The sequence below is a fragment of the Bombus fervidus genome, chromosome 5, assembly GCF_041682495.2.
Source record: "Bombus fervidus isolate BK054 chromosome 5, iyBomFerv1, whole genome shotgun sequence".
NCBI lineage: Eukaryota > Metazoa > Arthropoda > Insecta > Hymenoptera > Apidae > Bombus > Bombus fervidus.
The window spans coordinates 11694210-11711455 of NC_091521.1; the positions used below are offsets into that span (position 1 = coordinate 11694210).

Consider the following 17246-nt stretch of genomic DNA (forward strand, 5'->3'; position numbering starts at 1 on the left):
TATATATATATAATAATTCTACAATGAGTTCATAATTTTCTGTATAACAATTTGTGTAATCGTGTAATTTTATAATAATTTCATTCCGTTAATTGATCGATAGATCTAAAACAACTCCTCTCATACGAAAATTGAAAATGATTAAAACCTATAAGAGCATTGACTCATTGGTAATAAGAGCTCGCGATGGCGCGTATTTTTAACCAGTTCCGTACGATCCGGTATTAACATACATTTTCCCCTCTTGCTATGCATACGCATATTTCTCCCATCAAAACCATCGTAGGAAGAACTGTGCATATATTTCGATCGTTTGACTACTAGAGGTGATAATTTGTAAAGCGTATTTTTGGCTAAATTCCTCCCGTACTCATCGGTGATCTTCGTATTATAATAATTCCTACTTAATGTTCGCTTTTTTTGTCATGGACCATGGACATATTCTTATATTCATGCTTTCACCTTGATTAGTGTTCACGGAATTATTTTCATCAATTCTTAGGACTGCTTCTCCGAAGCGAGTATGTTCATTCGCTGCAAATATGTCTCACTTTCGCTCCCAATGCAAACTGAGCTGAACATACTGAAAAAAGCAATTACTGGAATACACCTTTCTAAATAATATTCGCCACACGAACCCAAACCAACGAACATTAAGCAGATAGTGTATATGAACATCTATATGTATATTAACTTTATGACATTAATTTTATGAGAAAATCTCACGCGTTTCATTCACTTGTAATCAAAATAAATACTCAAACTTTGGTATTCTGCTTTTCTTAAGGTTAAAAAAATGCATAAACATGTTTACTCTATTCGAGTCTATGATCCGAATAAATATATATACTTTCAATACAATTATTTTATTTACAGTAATCAATAATATTGTTTGAATATGATAAATCATCCTTAGTTAAATTTGTGAAGAAAAACTGACCTATGTAATTTAGTTTAAGCATTTTATTCATATAATAATATATGTTTTCACATTTTGCTTAAATTTAATTAATTTTCGGCACTTGATGTTTCTTAAAGAGTTGCGTGATCAAAAAAACTGGGTAAAATCAATCTTTTAGTCAATATAAAAGTTAAGCTGCAAATATTATAGTATATAGTTAAATTATACATAATATACATGGTATATTTAAATGATATATACATTTAACTAGGTATCTAATGTAATTGTAAGATATTTCTTCAATGAACATATAAATATTTCCAACTTTTATTGGAAGTATGAACATATTATTATACATATTTCACATTAGAAGAAATAGCAACAATATCTGTCATATATCACCAATTTCTACAAATTTCACGTGTTGATATTTAAAGAGATCAAAGTTTTCGTGAACGTCCCCGCTTTCTGAGTGTAGTAATTTTACTTGTCACTGACCTAGTTGTGTGTAACTTCTTTTGAATATTTGGTACAGATTTTATATTTTTTTGTAAATTTCTATGTTTCTTCAAATGTTGTACAAAAAGTAATCTAGATCTAATTAACTTCTTACATATCTGACATCTGCGTATTTGTTGTTCTGTAATAAATATTTTTCAGTTATTTAATGTTCTCATATCGAATTATTATGCATATATCAATAAAATAATTATTAAAAATAACATACCAGATTTTTTTGTTCCATGTTGTAAACAATGTGCTCTTAATAAAGCAGCACTGGGAAACCACCTTCCACAATCAGAACAACTTAATTTTTTTACCTCCCAGGTGCATTTTGATCTTTGATTTCTTTTTCTTTTAATCTTTTTAATTATAGTCTGTTTTTTTGGCTCAATGTGTTCCTTCTTTTCTTTAATTTCTATGGATGGTCGTTCAACTGATAGTTTACTAAATCTACGTTTTTTTCTTTGAGAATGTTCTGAACGTACATGACGGGCTAACGCTACCACTACATCGAATTTTTGTTGACATATTTTACAAGCGTATTGTTTTTTAACAGTATCTTCAGTCGTTCCATTTGCATGTTTCAATTTCTGTTCATTAAACCGTATTGTATTAGAGGGTGATTTCGAACAAACTCGCAAATGAGTTTCTAGAGCTCTTTGTTGTCTAAAATTTCTTAAACAATGTTGACATTGTAATAAAATTGCTTTTGAATTCGATTGTTGTGATTCGTCATCGGAATCTCCAACCATTATAATTTCATTTTCTTTATCGCTAGAATATTTATCTTTACTATCATCTATAGTTATTTCAACAACATCTCGTTCTGACTGCAGGATACTTTCTTCTTCGTCAATATCAATTTCAATAATTTCAACTTCTTTTCGCTTGACCTTTTTCATTCTTTTCGAGTCGGTATTTCTTTGACGATATCTAGAATGAGCTACTCTTTTATTTCGTCGTACTCTTTTCCTAACATTATTGTCTTCTTCAGTTACAAGAGATGCTGGTTGTATAATAATTTCTGAATCTTCGCGATTAACAGAAATTAATTGTTGTTTCCGGGATCGCTTAGTTTTGTACTGTATTTGTGACGACTCGGGTGATGTATATTCAATTGAACCATTTGATATATCTAAATTTGTACTACTTGGCATTAAATCTGTTGATGAATTTGCTAATGTCTCCAATAATTCCTGTTGACTATCTAACAGATTGAATTTTCTCTTTGTTAAACTATTAGACATCTTATTAGACACATTAGAATTTTGGTACACTGAAGTTTCATACTCCGTTTCTTTGAGATTTCCAAAATTATTTTGATCTCTATTAATGATCTTTTTATTCATTTGCTTTTTTGCTGCATTTGCTTTCAAATTTTGAAGAGTTTTGTGAATTTCATCGAATGTTAGTTCAGAATCAGATTGATCACCTTCGAATAAGATGTATTGCACAGTTGATTGTTCTACAAGTTCACTATCACTTTTATCATCTTCCTGATATTCTTCAGAATTATCTGTTAAAAATTTAGATATTTTTATAATATCTGAAATTTCATTATATCAAGATATTATTTAATAATTACCAGTTTTAGATACATACCCATATTTGTAGAACAATCATCCATCATTAAATATGTTACATCTGGTTGTTTTTCATCTGTTGCATATATAATGTTAGAAACTCGTTTTGTACCTAAATTTAAATTAGAATGTTTCATTAAATTTGAATTTTCTTCCAATATATATTCTTTTTCTTGTATCCTTTCATTTTCATTTGACATGATTTTATTTTCATTATCCATTGACATATCATTTATTGGTTCACTTTTAGGAAAAAATATTGGTGACTCAGTAGTCAGTAATTGTCTTTTTATCTGTGTTGGTTTTTTAACAGTTCTAACTGCGCCTTCACCTATTAATCTTTCAACATCTGATCTGTAAATATGATCATTTTATTATTTTCACATGTAATTATTGAATTATGTCTGTCATTAACTGTACCTGATATGTAATATATATATAAATATACATACTTCATGAGAAATTGAAAATTTGTTGGTGGTTCACCAGATTCATCATAAACTGCTACAGCAAAAATTTCATCTGAATCTTCAACCGCATATAATGCTAATTGTTGACCAGCGGCAGTTACAAATGTAGCTATTGTTTCCTCATCTCCATCTTGATCATCAATTATTACTTTATTATATGTTTCTGATTCACTTCCCTCTGATTCTGAAAGCTATCACATCGTATTAATTAACAAAACATACTAAAATAAAAGAAGAATTTACCAATTACATTATTTTACTTTTATCACTTCGATGTATTCTGATCTTTTATCATGAAATTTTAAACATTTAATATTTACCAACAATTCTTCCTTACTGACATCATTTGAAAGCCAGTTTTGCCTAGGTGTATTTTCTTCAGATAATGATATAGCATCTTCTGCATATTCAACAGACATTGTATTTATACTTTCTTCAAAATATTCAGAAGTATCTTTCTGTTTACAAATTACTTCCTCCGACATTTGATTAATATCTATGTTTTCATCTACAATTATTTCTTCACCAACAATCTATATATAATATTGATAATTAATAATAAAATAAATTGAAAATATATAAAATATATGTATAAGATATAGTACGTAGAAAAGTATATAAAAATATATAAAGTATAAAATAGACAAAAAATATGTAATAATATAAGATATATATTTGTTGAAATATTAATTATTTTATTACCAATGTTTCTTCCGAGTGTTCACACTTGGGTAGAACCATAAATTCTGCTGAAGTTTCATTTATAGTACATGGTTTTTGTATGATCTCTTGAGAAATCATTTTTTTGTAAATATTAACATCATTCACAAATGACATTTTTTTTTTACCGTTTTGTATATTAACTGGTAATTATACTATCTCAGCTAACAAGTACATATGTTAAGAAAATGTAATTCCTAAAATACAATATTGAAAATACATATTAAAAAATATATTTATGCTACTTAATTAAGGATCGAATATTATAGAGATCATTTCATACATAAGAAAACACGTCTAAATTATCAATACAGATATTTACTTAAGGTTATGCTCATTGTAATAATCATGACTTACAAGTTAGAGATTTTATTAACAGCAAACGATAATTAGTCAGCACACTCCTTTTTACATTTAACACAAATTGATATATATATTACGAGTTTTCATATTTATTGTTGTGTTCAATAACAAAAATACACAACTATTTAACGACTTTATAAGTTCCATAACATAATAACCTAAGTAACATAATTAGTAATAATATTCGTGGAATCGTATATCGAGTTTTGTAGAAATGTCTTTAATGATAACTTGTTTTCGTACTTCTACATATTTAATACAACGAAAAACAATGCATAAAACTGTACAATTTAATACAATTTCCTGTCTTTCAATTTACATATATAATTAGTATCAAATACACATAGCACTAATGTGTACTCTTACACATACAGAAACATAACCCTAGACATTACGCGTTGCGCGCATAGAGAAACTATCTAACTAAAGTTGTCATATGTTTCGGTTGAATTTTTTATCAATATATTCCTCTAATTTCATTTTAATAAATTTATATGCTTTTATCCTCGTACGCTAGTGAATGAAATAGTAAAAAGAACCATTTTACTGAAAACTTAGCTTGATAAGTAGAAAGGTCTGATATATGTAAAACATTATCTTATACAGTTTGCACGTTTTGAAATTATCTTCCAGTGCATACTATCTACTATCGTGTATTACATTTACATCTTTTTTCGATCGATAACGTAGGAAAGAGATAAAGGGATGATGGATATCTGACTACACTGGTACGTACATATGTAGGTATATAGTATGCCAAATGCCAGCCTATTTCAGAATTTGCTGTTTTTAAAGTTGATCAGTACTTATCTCTTCCCTCCCTTCCATTTACTGTACTATTTCGATTGGACAAATTTGACACGTGATATTCTAGTACAAAGCTGAAGCACGTAGGTGTGACTTGTCAGCTGATGTATCGTCAAGATTTGTTAAATTAACAATTATTCTTTTAAATTTGCTCTGTTACTCTTCATTTATCGATAATAATGGCTCTACATTCAGCGGGGAAAGGGAAACTTCTTGCTGTGATCGGAGACGAGGTAATTGAAATGTATATTTAAGTTTATTTCATATCCAAAGTATATATATAAAAGTTTCATTTTTAGGATACTTGTGTTGGATTTCTTTTGGGCGGGGTTGGTGAAATTAATAAACATCGACAACCCAATTTTATGGTCGTAGATAAAAGTATGTATGTTACCAAATTTCAATTAAAAAAAAAATCAAATATGGAAATCTATATTTTTCTGTGCTTGTATTCAAATATTGTACTCAAATATTCTATACTTTGTACTAAAATATTTATCAAATGAATTATTATTATTTAAAAGTTTCTTAAATCTGTAGCATTTACATATTTCTTTACAGATACAGCTGTAAGTGACATAGAAGATACGTTTAAACGTTTCATTAAACGAGATGATATTGATATTATACTTATCAATCAAAATGTAAGTATTATATCTATCCTTAAAATAACAATAAGATTTTAAAAAATAAATGTGGTGTATTTTAATAATGTAAATAAGAGTAATATTTTTATATATTCTTTATATAAAATAAAAAATAAGAAAAAATATTCATTGAAAAATAAAGTTTTAATAAATACAATTTATCAATAAGATTATCTATGCTTTATAATTAACAGAATTAAAATTTTGTTGTATATAATATTCAAATAAAGTCATATTTATTAGAAAATTATTATTAAATAATATGATTATATTGATATATCTTTGATAATGTATTTTTAAGGTTGCTGAAATGATTCGCCACGTAATTGATAGCCATACACAACCCATACCTTCAGTATTAGAAATTCCAAGTAAAGACCATCCATATGATGCCAGTAAGGATTCTATTTTAAGGCGTGCTAAGGTAAGATTATAATACTTATAATTATTAATATAAAAATAATCATCACATTTATATATTTTTTATCAATTCTTCATACACTGTATATAATTATAGATGATGATCGTAATATTTTATTTTTATATTAATATTATGAAAAAAATATATGTATTTTAACATTATACATAAAGTAAACTTATTTAAAGAGAAACTATCAATTTGCTATAACTTTGTAATTATATATTTGATTATCTATAAATAGTCTAACTATAAATCAATAAATTGATCTATAAATAGTATTTTATTACAAAAATTTTATTTTGATTATGTTAAAAACAATATCCATATAAACCACTTATCATACCTACTTTAAATTTACCAATTAATTAGATATTCTAATTTTACTTTACAGGGAATGTTTAATCCAGAAGATATACATTAATCTGTGTATAAAAAAGATTTGATGACTTCTTTGGTATTTGTTAATATCTGTATGTAATGCTGTTGTGACATTATAGATTACATAGAAAAAATAGAAATATGTATAACATTCCATTATTTACATCTCAAAAATTTACCAATTTTTCAATTTCTTTATACAATGTGTGTATAAATCTTGTTCTGTATTAATCATTGACATCTGTTATTATTTAAATTTTAAATTACTGTTAAACAAAAGAAGCATATTCTACTAAGACGTTGCTTATATGAATTTTTTGATTATGTAAATAAATATAATAAACAACAATGTACTTAAAACTCATTACAAGATACAAAAATATCAGTTTCATTAATGTATCTAATAGAAAATTAATGTGCATAAATGTATATTATTTACTAATAAGTTGTTATTTCATGTATTTATTGAATATTTAAACAGATAAATGACAGGAGATACAAAATTAGAATATATATATTTGAATGTGTTGAAATTTTGTCCTTGTCTAATAGACAGAAAATTTTATTGTCATATTATTTTTTTTACTAATTCCAATTACAAACAATGATATCAATTTTTATGTATATAATTTATTTTTGAAATTATTTTATCACAATACTATAAAAACTTTGATCAAACTTTTTACTATGGATTATCTGTATCACGGAAGCTATGATTAATATCATTATATATCATATTTTACTTTGAAAGTAATGAAAAAGATCATATTATTATTACTTTAAAATTATTTAATAAAATCTTAACATGTATGTTTACATTGTTATACATTAATGTATAATGTAATAATAATATGCTTAATATCTTCAACACAATTATTTAAATTTAATGATTAACTCAGATAAATAATGTTAATTTTTTTAATTTATTAAATAAAGATTAGAAAATATGTATATTAATACTTGTAAAAATAGACCATCACTCCTAGATAGATTTTGTGGCAATATTCGCATATAACGCTATGCGATTATTAGAGAACCAAAACTATCATTTTACATGTAAGGAATTAAAATGGTTAAGATTTTCTTAAAATAAATAATAATTGTTAATTATACAATGTAAATGACACATATAAATAATTAATTTTACACTCTAGAGAGCAACTTTGCGTTTATCTTACATATACACTGTAAACTTTTGTTTACCAAGAACACAGTTATGTGGTGTTAGCAATATGCAAATTAGTACCATGTATATTAAAGTAAAATGCTAAAATTCAATGCAACACCAAATTGTTTTAATATTCGTACTATGTAAATCAATGATCCCGTTCCTCGGTGGCAGATATGAATAATTTCTGAATGGTATAAGTAATTTCAACTATAAAAGCAAATATCATAAAATTATTGAAATGCAAGAAAGTTAACATTATATTATAATTAAAAATGTGTCTATGAAAGATTTATAACATGATAAATATATTATATGGATATTACGTACGAATAAGTCGTTGAAACCATAATGGCTTATTTTTCCATCTAACACCAATAAAATAAGCTGGAATTCCAGATAAAGTTATTAAGGCACCTATTCCAACTTCGTATGGTCTTTGGTAGGAAGGAAAAAATACTAAAAATGCACATATGCATACAAACGTAATAGGAATCCATAAAGGCATCTAAAAAGTATATTTATAATTTTAATCAAAATATTTCCAGAGAGTTTGAAGTAATATCTATCTATTAAGTTGTCTGAAAAGTGTCTTTCTTTTACAGACACGTCTTTTATAACAACGCATCTTTATACAAACATGAAACCTAATCTTTCGAACGTTGTAATCTTTATTTTGATAGAACAAAATGGATCATACGTAATTCAATAAAATAATATAAAACGAAAAATGTTGTGCATCCATTATTTCTTTATAAAACGAAAGAAACTTTTCGGACGACTTAATATCTAATTACTTACTTTAATGGGTCGACTCATATTGGGCTGTTTATAACGAAGCCATAAAACACCAGATACTGATAACATTATAAAAAATGATTCGACTATGCTGCAGTATGTAATCAATACAAAAATATCACTTGTGCACAGCATTACTAAAGATAATATGCACTAAAAATGAAAAAGGAAATATTTATATTTCAATAAACATTAACTTGGAATATGTAATACAATATATATTTCATATATATACATACAAGAAAAACTAAGGCAGGTGTAGGTGTAAATCTCGAAATATTAATATAACTTAACATTGAAGGAAAATGTCCGTTCCTGGCACCAACAAAACACATTCGAGACGATGTCATAATATGAACACTTAATCCTCCAAATGCACATATAGCTACCATTACAGGTATTATCCATGCCATCACACCAAGAAGTTGATCTCCAAAAGTCTAACAAAAATTTGTCTCAATAGATAAATTATACATCTTTTGAATAAAATCACCATATAGAAAATAATACTAACCACAGCAATTGCATGAGAGGCAATCATCGCAGTTGGTGTTAAAACTGATAAATAAGCTACATTTGCCAACACATAAATGAAAGTAACTAAAGGTAGTGATATGTATATAGCTCGTGGTAAATTTCTGTAAAATAAAATTATTTATTCACTATTGAAAAAAAAAAATGATCTTATGTTACTTTATACTACATACACATAAGGATCTTTCAATTCTTCAGTCATAAAATTTAAGTAATTCCATCCAGAATATGAAAATATACCAGAACAAAAGGCAACTGCTATTTTGCTAGGATCCGTGATTGTATTTTCAAAGACATTTTCAAAATTTTCTGTATGTCCTGAAACAAATTATTAATACATACATATAGCTGATTATTAAAAGAAGAATTTTAAGAAGAGCAAAGTTATTTAAATTGAGTCTATAATAACAAAATTTATATTCTGTTTGGTTTGTTTTTGAAGATTTAATAATACTAATACCTAACTATATATTAAAATTATACTTACCTAACATTATCCAAACCAACCCAGCAATAATTATAATTATTAATGCACCAACTTTAGCAAATATGAATACATTTTGCATTTTAGATGTTTCTTTAACATCATAACAATTTGCGAATGTAAGTAAACCTGTTAAAACATTGAAATTATAGAAATGATAAATCAGTCATATTGCTTAATAAAAATATTGTAGCAACAATATTCTTTGAGCAAAGATAATGATGATACAGAGCTACAAATAGCTATGAATGATTAAGTAAAATTAGAATTAAAAATTTAGCAAAAAGCCTATAGTATAAATGAATGATATGATATGACTGAAGAAAAAAATAGCTGCATTTTATGTGTAAAGAAAGACATCTTACAAATAGTAACTGCTGCCAGTAGACGTACGCTATTATCTGGAATAGAACAATTGGGAAAAAATGGTTTTAAAACATATTCAGCAAAAGTTAATCCCATAATAGCATTTGTAGTTGGTCTGAAATTGCAGAAATAACATTATTTCTTCTCCACTTCCCCTGTGGCAATAAATAACACCGACAAAATTTTATACATGTAACTTACACAAAAATTAAGTTAGCTGCCCATAAATATAAAAAAGCAGGTAAATCACCAAAAGCCTCATAAATATAAGCATAATCTCCACCACTACGAGGTATGCAAGTACCCAATTCAGCATAGCATAATGCTCCCACCATAGAAAGTAAACCGCATAAAACCCAAATAATTAAAGAAACTCCAACACTTCCTACTTCTATGATTACACCTTTTGGAGAAATGAAAATACCTACGAGCAGAATAATTAATTCTATTAAAAATTTATAGTTATAGTTTGTAAAGTTTTGTAATTATAAATTAGACAAAGATGTAAGAAATTAATTTTAGAAAATTAATTAGAAAATTAGAAAATTAGAGATTTGAAACATACTGTAATACATAAATCACAACAAATTCATACCTGAACCACATATAATTCCTAAAATAATTGCAACTCCTTCTAAAAGGCCAAGCTGTTTTTTCATTTGTACTTTATTAGTACTACCAACTTGTTTATTAGTTGATATATGAGTCTGAGATTCATCATCTGAATTAACTAATTGCATTCCTTTTGGAGATTCATCAAATATTTGAGAAACCATTTTGGCTATATGAAACAAATGTAATAAGCGAAATATTAAGAATAATATGCATATATGTGTTAAAAAATTAATATCAATCTATCATACATATAATGAATTATATTTTGCTCCAATTTAATATTTATATAGGTAAAATGTTACCGAAAAATTTTTATATTTCTAACAATATTTAATGCTGAATGTTTGTATTTTAAACTAGTAACAAATACATAAAAGATTGTTAAAATAACAGATAAAGAAAATATTTCTTTTTTAATTCATGAAATTGTTATTTTCAATGTTATTAGTAAAAATTAGTATACCTTTATGAAAGTTAAATTTTTGAAATTAAGTAAAATAAAGTATTAAAATTTCTGCTTCTAATACAAGAAAACTGATAAATCAATGTGTAATATAAAATGTAAACTTTAATTATCTGTATACATCAATTTTCTGAATTCCTTTTTGGACAAGCATGATCTAAAAGTAAAAATGTTTATTAATTTTATTTATAAAAATATATGGTAACTAATTTTAACATAATACAGAGTTAATTGCTTATCCGAAAAATTTCGTTTTAATATCTGTTAATTGAACCAAAAGTACATATAGGTTATTTACTGAAGAGAACACGTGTTTCACAGTACCTTAAAGGTTGATTTGCAAGACTCGTGTAATTTTATGTTTAAATTTTCTGAATAATATAAATATTATAAAAGTATTTAAATAAAAATTGAATTGTTATTTAACATGACTGATATATTAACAGCTGTAGGATTTGTACTCTGCGTGTTACATACATATTTCAATAGCAATCAATACGGGATATCTGATGCAATTTGTTTTAAAATCACATAATATTAACATAATTGTATAATGTTTACAATTTAATTTTTCATATTTATTGCTAAATTATTATGATAAAAAGAAAATTATGTATTAACATAACAAAAATGATTTCATTGTTATTAGTTAACCGGCATAATCATAACTATAGTAATGTGCTGTTGAATGCATTTATTTAAATATATACCTATGTACGTTTATAATTACAAATCATAATCAAAAATAATTTTGAGCAATATTTCATATTCATCGTATAATACAATTTCTGTTTTTTTTTTTTAAATAGATTAAATAGATATTTGTATTGATATTTTAATAAATATTTGTACTGTTTTGTTACCGCAACAATTTAAATTTCAAATTTCAAATCCTACATTCATAATTGTTATAATTATTAGTAATTTATATCGTATTTTTACAAATGTATTTTGTGGAATATATTTTTCGAATATCATTAATAAAAGCTTTTACATCATTTGGTTCTGGGAATAGATGTGTTTGATGTAAAGATTTCATCGTTAATGATAGATTCATCAATCCTAATTTCCTTATAACATTTGACTGAATTGTTGCTTTCGTTTTACCAATATATAAAATGCACTTGCGAAATTGCATTTCTAAGGATTCGCTTTAAACAAAATAAACGTGTTTAATATAATGTAATGAAAATTTACTTATTATCTCATACAAATTCTGAATGAAAAGTAAATTAAAAAAGGATAATCAAATACGAAAGTAACATAAAACTTTCGAAATAATTTCATAAATAAGCATACGTTAATTTTTTTTAGTTTACCTCAATTTAATATGAATAATTCCGCCTAAAAGTATGAAGTCTTCATAAAGTCGTGTAAAAAATATATAATTGCTATTATAATAAATGCATTTATGTTGAATTGGGAGTTTCTTCACCTTTTCCCAAATTTTTAACAAGTATCCGTTTGACAAACCTTCCAGAAAAATGTAGGATTTTTCACAATTTTCTATAGCGAAACCCGTTAAAATATGCTTTAACATACCCTGTGTCTGTATCATAAATAACATCAAACATGATATCAACTAACTAAAACTGATAAGTATGTATGGCAATAAAAGAATATATAAAGAGTGGTAAGAAAATCAAACTACAATTATACTTCAAAATTTTACTTTTAAATTGTTGTTTTCTATTGAAGATTCGTAAATGGTCAGTAAGTTGGAATTATGAAGAGATACATCTTTCAAAATATCATTAGCTAATTTCAAATCGTTCAAATTGAAAAATATTCGATTGAATATATTTTCATGTCGAATGATCTTCTTTTGAATTATTCGCAAATCACACGTTGGGCGAATTTTAATTTTCATCGATGTACTGTACGATGTAAAAGTATCTGAGGTAAGAGGTGAATTCTTCCACGAAATTTTCTTTCTCTCATCATCTGTATAGTCAATATTGGTAGCAAATATGTTGCAAGGATGAATCAAGTCATTTGTCAATTTTACTTCCCAAAATCCTCTCAAAAGATCAGATACATCAAATTTAGCAATTCCTAGTAAAAATTCCTCTTTCGTGACTGCTTTAGATGATTTTGATATCGATTTATCATGGTCAGGTTGACCAGAAATTGAGGGTTCAATAATTCGTACGCCAATTACCTAATTACAAAAGTTGATACGTTCTTAAATTATTTCGCTCATACATACATACATTATACATACATACAAGATTCTAATCACCTGGACAGTAAGAAATTCTGCTGTAAGAAAATTAACCAGTTCTTTCGGTTGAAATTCCTCACAGAGGAAACACTTAACAAATTCGAAATACATGATTCTATTTGGAATATAGCATGGTGTGACAATCGTACGATCTACGAAAAGAATTTTCATATATATACACTTGAAACCGTTTTCAATCACTATATTGGCCGGGAAATTCGATAACTGTTCCAATTTGATCGATATAGGATTCAAATTCATGCGTAATTGCTTGTTTGTTAAAATATTTTGACACTGTGCGTACATCAAGATCGATGAAATACATGATAGTTGTGGTGTTCGGTTGTAACTAGTAATTGTACCCATATCTGAAAATAAAATTGCTATTATTTTTTATTCGGAACTAGCGTAAAATTATTATTTTAATTTATACTGAAGATACAATTATAGTTCATAGGTCTTTTAAATAGCATAATATTTAATTTTCTATGATATTCTGAAAACTGAATATTCTTATTATATTTTAATTTGGTGATAAGTAAGATTTTTTCTATATAACAAATTATATAAATTGTAAATTGCATATTGGTGATTTTAAGCGTCGACGTGCAATGCAAAAAATTTTACTTTCGAACAATTACAATAAGAACTTACAAATACGCTGCGTGTGACTAGTAAAAGTCAGTACATATGTATACGAGTAACAATATATATATAATTAAACAGCGACTTGAAGTTGTTTGGAAAAAGATAGTAGAAACTTTAGGGATAACGACAATGACGAGAAATCAGACATTGGATTGACTTTAAATAAATCTGATCACAGGAAAGAAGAAGGTGAAAGAATCTTTCTACTAAAATAATTGTAAGGAAAAGCACAACAGTTATGCTAGAACTTCGTAGTTGAATTTATGTTCAAATTTGTCCATAAAAGGACAATAGTCATAAATTACAGATTCCAGCCAAAACATGATAATATTTAATATGTAATACAATTATAGATTATAAAAATTAGACAAACAATGAATCAAATAGTTACAAAGCCAAAATAGATTCCAGCCAAAACATGATAATATTTAATATGTAATACAATTATAGATTATAAAAATTAGACAAAAAATGAATCAAATAGTTACAAAGTGAAAAATTATCAGTGTAAGTGTAAAAGAACGTGAAGCTTTAAACCCTTCAAACGAAGTCAAAAGTTGAAACAGTCTTTAGTTTTCAGTACTATGGAACTTTATAAGAGAAAGTGGCAGACATTTGAGGGTGTCATAAATTACTACAGTGTGTCGTGAATCAGAGGGATCGATTGATTCCACAGGGCGCAGAGAAGGAATATTCTTCATAAAGTCATCAATGAAGACGTTCAAAAACTGTAAATGCATTGTATATTAAATTAAATTTCACTAAACATTAATTTTACATTAGATTTGCACCGGTGTGACATAAGAAGATGTCGGTCGTACGAATGATTGTTAAAAAGAAAACTACGTTACATACTATTAATAAGTAACTAAATAAAAATACGCATACTAAGTCACACTATATATTCTCAAAAAATAAGCACGCGGACGTAAAAATCCTCGTTAGTACAGTGGTCAGTATCCCCGCCTGTCACGCGGGAGACCGGGGTTCGATTCCCCGACGGGGAGTTCCAATTTTTGCATTTTTGTTCATACTTTCTTTTTTTTTTATAATCCTATTTTATTTTAAAAATAAGTTACTTCATATTCTATTTGAATATACTTCAAAGCATTTTGCAAACTACAAATCAAAGGCAAAAATAACTACTTCATGTATAAATGCATTTCTTAAATTCTATTATATAAAATATAAGTTAATATACGGATTTTATGTACAGTTAACTTATAATTAGTCATTTTAGATCTAATAAATCAACTGTAGTCGACAAGTTTTACATTACTCCAGTATATGAACCAGAAATTTGATTATATAGTTCCTGTGCCACATTTTATAAATAAAAGAAGTCATAGTCTAAGTAAAATGCTTTTTTAATGCCTAAAATTACCTTGTAAATTTCTTTATCGTTTAAAACCATTATAAATATTGTATTAATTCCGGTACAATAAACATTCGTTTTCAGAAAAGAATAGTCAGTATCGCAAGTACACATTGAAAAGCTGAGGATTTTCGAGCAGGTGTAATGAGGCAACACGACGTGCAGACCAAATATGGTTCGTGCTCCCTCTTGCTTGGACTACAGAACTATAGGAGAACGGTACCCTTTATGTATTTAGTGTATATTTATTTGATTCCCCATTTATTCCCCCTGTCCACAATCCTACACAGTATAAGCACTGATATATATATATATATATATATATATATATATATATATATATATATATAGATAAATAGATAGATAGATAGATAGATAGATAGATACATACTTTGTAAGAAGAATTTCGTAAATTTATGTGTGCACTAAGTGATACTAAACTACTTTTATAATATAGATATTTTCGAAAAGTAAAAACACGAATCATAAAAATTTTCATTAGTATATTGATCAGTAAGGTAATTAAAGTTTAAATGAACAATAATTGCAAGGTCCTCGGTAGTATAGTGGTCAGTATCCCCGCCTGTCACGCGGGAGACCGGGGTTCGATTCCCCGCCGGGGAGGAATTTTTTTTTCATTCTTAGCCATAATATTTTTTAAGCAAACCATTTATTCTAAGGTATAAACGATTGCGTTTACTATAACATAAATATTGTAAAATTAAGTACAATATATAATAGACAAATATATAAATAATGCAAATGAACTTCTTCTAATCTATAATTTTCTGTTACCTTTGCTGTTATACTTTCTGACGTTTAGGTTTATTGCTGACCTTGTAAATATAATTATTGGGAATAACAATTAACAGCATTAATTATGTATATAAGTACATAAATTATGTTTAGTCCCTACACTATAGAGCCTTTAATCTGTTGGAAAATAAATCTAACAATTATAAATTATAAACTACGTATAAAATGTAAAAATTACCAGAAAACAAGGCTTCGGCAGGTAAACATATCTCATATGTATCTATTCTGTGTTTTTGTTTTTCCTTGTCATTTTTTTTAATTTGATTCTGTCGAGTAGATCTTTTAGTTTGTTTTGGCGACGATTTCCTTTCATTTTCAATCGAATTTGTGACAATAAATTCATGCTTTAAAGATTCAGGTGGGAAACGTCCTTTTCTCAACATTTTCCGAAATATATATTCATGTATACTATCTAATGAATTTTTTTTTAAAATATGAATAATATTAATACAAATTTGTAAATTTTTATTTTGTTATGAATCTTTCTTTTTAAAATTCTTATTTATAGAGTATTCTACAAGTTATTGGTTTATATAAAAACTGTATTTTTCTAATATGTACCTGGTATTACATCAAGATATGTAGTAATACTAAAATCACCATGAACTTCATCTGTAATTATTATAGGTTGTGGAAGTGGAGGAGTTGAAGGTTTAACAGAATTTGAATGATACAAATTAAGGGGATATATTTCAAGAAATTCTTCCTGCCCTACATTAATGGATTTATCATCCATATAAAATCCTTTTACTTGATCTTTTTTAGCTCTATGAAATAAATATAGGAGATGAAAAAGCTAAAACAATAATAGTATGTTGTACAACTAAATATATTATTGCATGAATAATTTAATGACAACACAATGTAAGCATTCTTTAGCAAACTTTAATTAAATAGCACAAAATTGTTAGAAATATATAAAAAGTCACTAAAATAAACTATATAATTATCATGATATAAT

The 17246-nt window shown here is 26.4% G+C and overlaps 4 protein-coding genes and 2 non-coding genes across 9 annotated transcripts; 3 read left to right on the forward strand and 3 right to left on the reverse strand.

The window, feature by feature from the left end:
- Positions 1 to 1204: 1204 nt before the first annotated feature.
- LOC139987196 (uncharacterized) lies at positions 1205 to 5415 on the reverse strand. Of its 2 annotated transcripts, none has more exons than XM_072003173.1 (8): positions 5278 to 5415; positions 4536 to 4699; positions 4161 to 4375; positions 3779 to 3991; positions 3441 to 3649; positions 3008 to 3342; positions 1629 to 2921; positions 1205 to 1541 (listed from the first exon to the last, which is right to left on the reverse strand). In XM_072003173.1, exons 3-8 carry the CDS (start codon positions 4293 to 4295, stop codon positions 1342 to 1344), a joined length of 2385 nt encoding a protein of 794 aa, XP_071859274.1. In that variant the 5' UTR covers positions 4296 to 4375; positions 4536 to 4699; positions 5278 to 5415; the 3' UTR covers positions 1205 to 1341. The 2 variants fall into 2 exon arrangements, with proteins under 2 accessions (XP_071859274.1, XP_071859273.1); XM_072003172.1 differs by lacking the exon at positions 5278 to 5415 and adding an exon at positions 4785 to 5238.
- Positions 5416 to 5440: 25 nt separating this feature from the next.
- Vha14-1 (V-type proton ATPase subunit Vha14-1) lies at positions 5441 to 7143 on the forward strand. Its single transcript, XM_072003177.1, has 5 exons — positions 5441 to 5581; positions 5648 to 5729; positions 5910 to 5992; positions 6297 to 6419; positions 6808 to 7143. The coding sequence occupies exons 1-5, from the start codon at positions 5528 to 5530 to the stop codon at positions 6835 to 6837; spliced, it is 372 nt and encodes a 123-aa protein (XP_071859278.1). The 5' UTR covers positions 5441 to 5527; the 3' UTR covers positions 6838 to 7143.
- A 555-nt stretch (positions 7144 to 7698) lies between these two features.
- On the reverse strand, positions 7699 to 11728 carry Gb (solute carrier family 7 member genderblind). 3 transcript variants are annotated; one of them, XM_072003175.1, is made up of 12 exons: positions 11547 to 11728; positions 11223 to 11379; positions 10740 to 10925; positions 10346 to 10568; positions 10144 to 10259; positions 9782 to 9907; positions 9468 to 9612; positions 9275 to 9398; positions 9000 to 9200; positions 8764 to 8913; positions 8293 to 8470; positions 7699 to 8172 (listed from the first exon to the last, which is right to left on the reverse strand). In XM_072003175.1, exons 3-12 carry the CDS (start codon positions 10918 to 10920, stop codon positions 8111 to 8113), a joined length of 1506 nt encoding a protein of 501 aa, XP_071859276.1. In that variant the 5' UTR covers positions 10921 to 10925; positions 11223 to 11379; positions 11547 to 11728; the 3' UTR covers positions 7699 to 8110. The 3 variants fall into 3 exon arrangements, with proteins under 3 accessions (XP_071859276.1, XP_071859275.1, XP_071859277.1); XM_072003174.1 differs by lacking the exon at positions 11547 to 11728 and adding an exon at positions 11446 to 11542; XM_072003176.1 differs by lacking the exon at positions 11223 to 11379.
- A 245-nt stretch (positions 11729 to 11973) lies between these two features.
- LOC141445764 (uncharacterized) lies at positions 11974 to 13897 on the reverse strand. Its single transcript, XM_074111717.1, has 2 exons — positions 13465 to 13897; positions 11974 to 13383 (listed from the first exon to the last, which is right to left on the reverse strand). The coding sequence occupies exons 1-2, from the start codon at positions 13810 to 13812 to the stop codon at positions 12883 to 12885; spliced, it is 849 nt and encodes a 282-aa protein (XP_073967818.1). The 5' UTR covers positions 13813 to 13897; the 3' UTR covers positions 11974 to 12882.
- Positions 13898 to 15029: 1132 nt separating this feature from the next.
- Positions 15030 to 15101, forward strand: Trnad-guc (transfer RNA aspartic acid (anticodon GUC)). The gene has a single exon. It is a non-coding gene; the product is annotated as a tRNA-Asp (tRNA).
- A 920-nt stretch (positions 15102 to 16021) lies between these two features.
- Trnad-guc (transfer RNA aspartic acid (anticodon GUC)) lies at positions 16022 to 16093 on the forward strand. Its single transcript has one exon. It is a non-coding gene; the product is annotated as a tRNA-Asp (tRNA).
- Positions 16094 to 17246: the final 1153 nt, after the last annotated feature.

Excerpts from the sequence above, each read along its gene's own strand:
- LOC139987196 (XM_072003173.1), bottom strand. The coding sequence starts at position 4,295 with ATGTCATTTGTGAATGATGTTAATATTTACAAAAAAATGATTTCTCAA. Across the intron at positions 3,992-4,160 it reads AACACTCGGAAGAAACATTG|ATTGTTGGTGAAGAAATAAT; the intron begins GTAATAAAATAA and ends TATTATATATAG. Across the intron at positions 2,922-3,007 it reads TGATTGTTCTACAAATATGG|ATAATTCTGAAGAATATCAG; the intron begins GTATGTATCTAA and ends AATTTTTAACAG.
- Vha14-1 (XM_072003177.1), top strand. The coding sequence starts at position 5,528 with ATGGCTCTACATTCAGCGGGGAAAGGGAAACTTCTTGCTGTGATCGGA. Across the intron at positions 5,582-5,647 it reads TTGCTGTGATCGGAGACGAG|GATACTTGTGTTGGATTTCT; the intron begins GTAATTGAAATG and ends TTTCATTTTTAG. Across the intron at positions 6,420-6,807 it reads CTATTTTAAGGCGTGCTAAG|GGAATGTTTAATCCAGAAGA; the intron begins GTAAGATTATAA and ends TTTACTTTACAG.
- Gb (XM_072003176.1), bottom strand. The coding sequence starts at position 10,920 with ATGGTTTCTCAAATATTTGATGAATCTCCAAAAGGAATGCAATTAGTT. Across the intron at positions 10,260-10,345 it reads GCAGCTAACTTAATTTTTGT|ACCAACTACAAATGCTATTA; the intron begins GTAAGTTACATG and ends CTGCAATTTCAG. Across the intron at positions 9,201-9,274 it reads CCTCTCATGCAATTGCTGTG|ACTTTTGGAGATCAACTTCT; the intron begins GTTAGTATTATT and ends AATTTTTGTTAG.
- LOC141445764 (XM_074111717.1), bottom strand. The coding sequence starts at position 13,812 with ATGGGTACAATTACTAGTTACAACCGAACACCACAACTATCATGTATT. Across the intron at positions 13,384-13,464 it reads CAGAATTTCTTACTGTCCAG|GTAATTGGCGTACGAATTAT; the intron begins GTGATTAGAATC and ends TTTTGTAATTAG.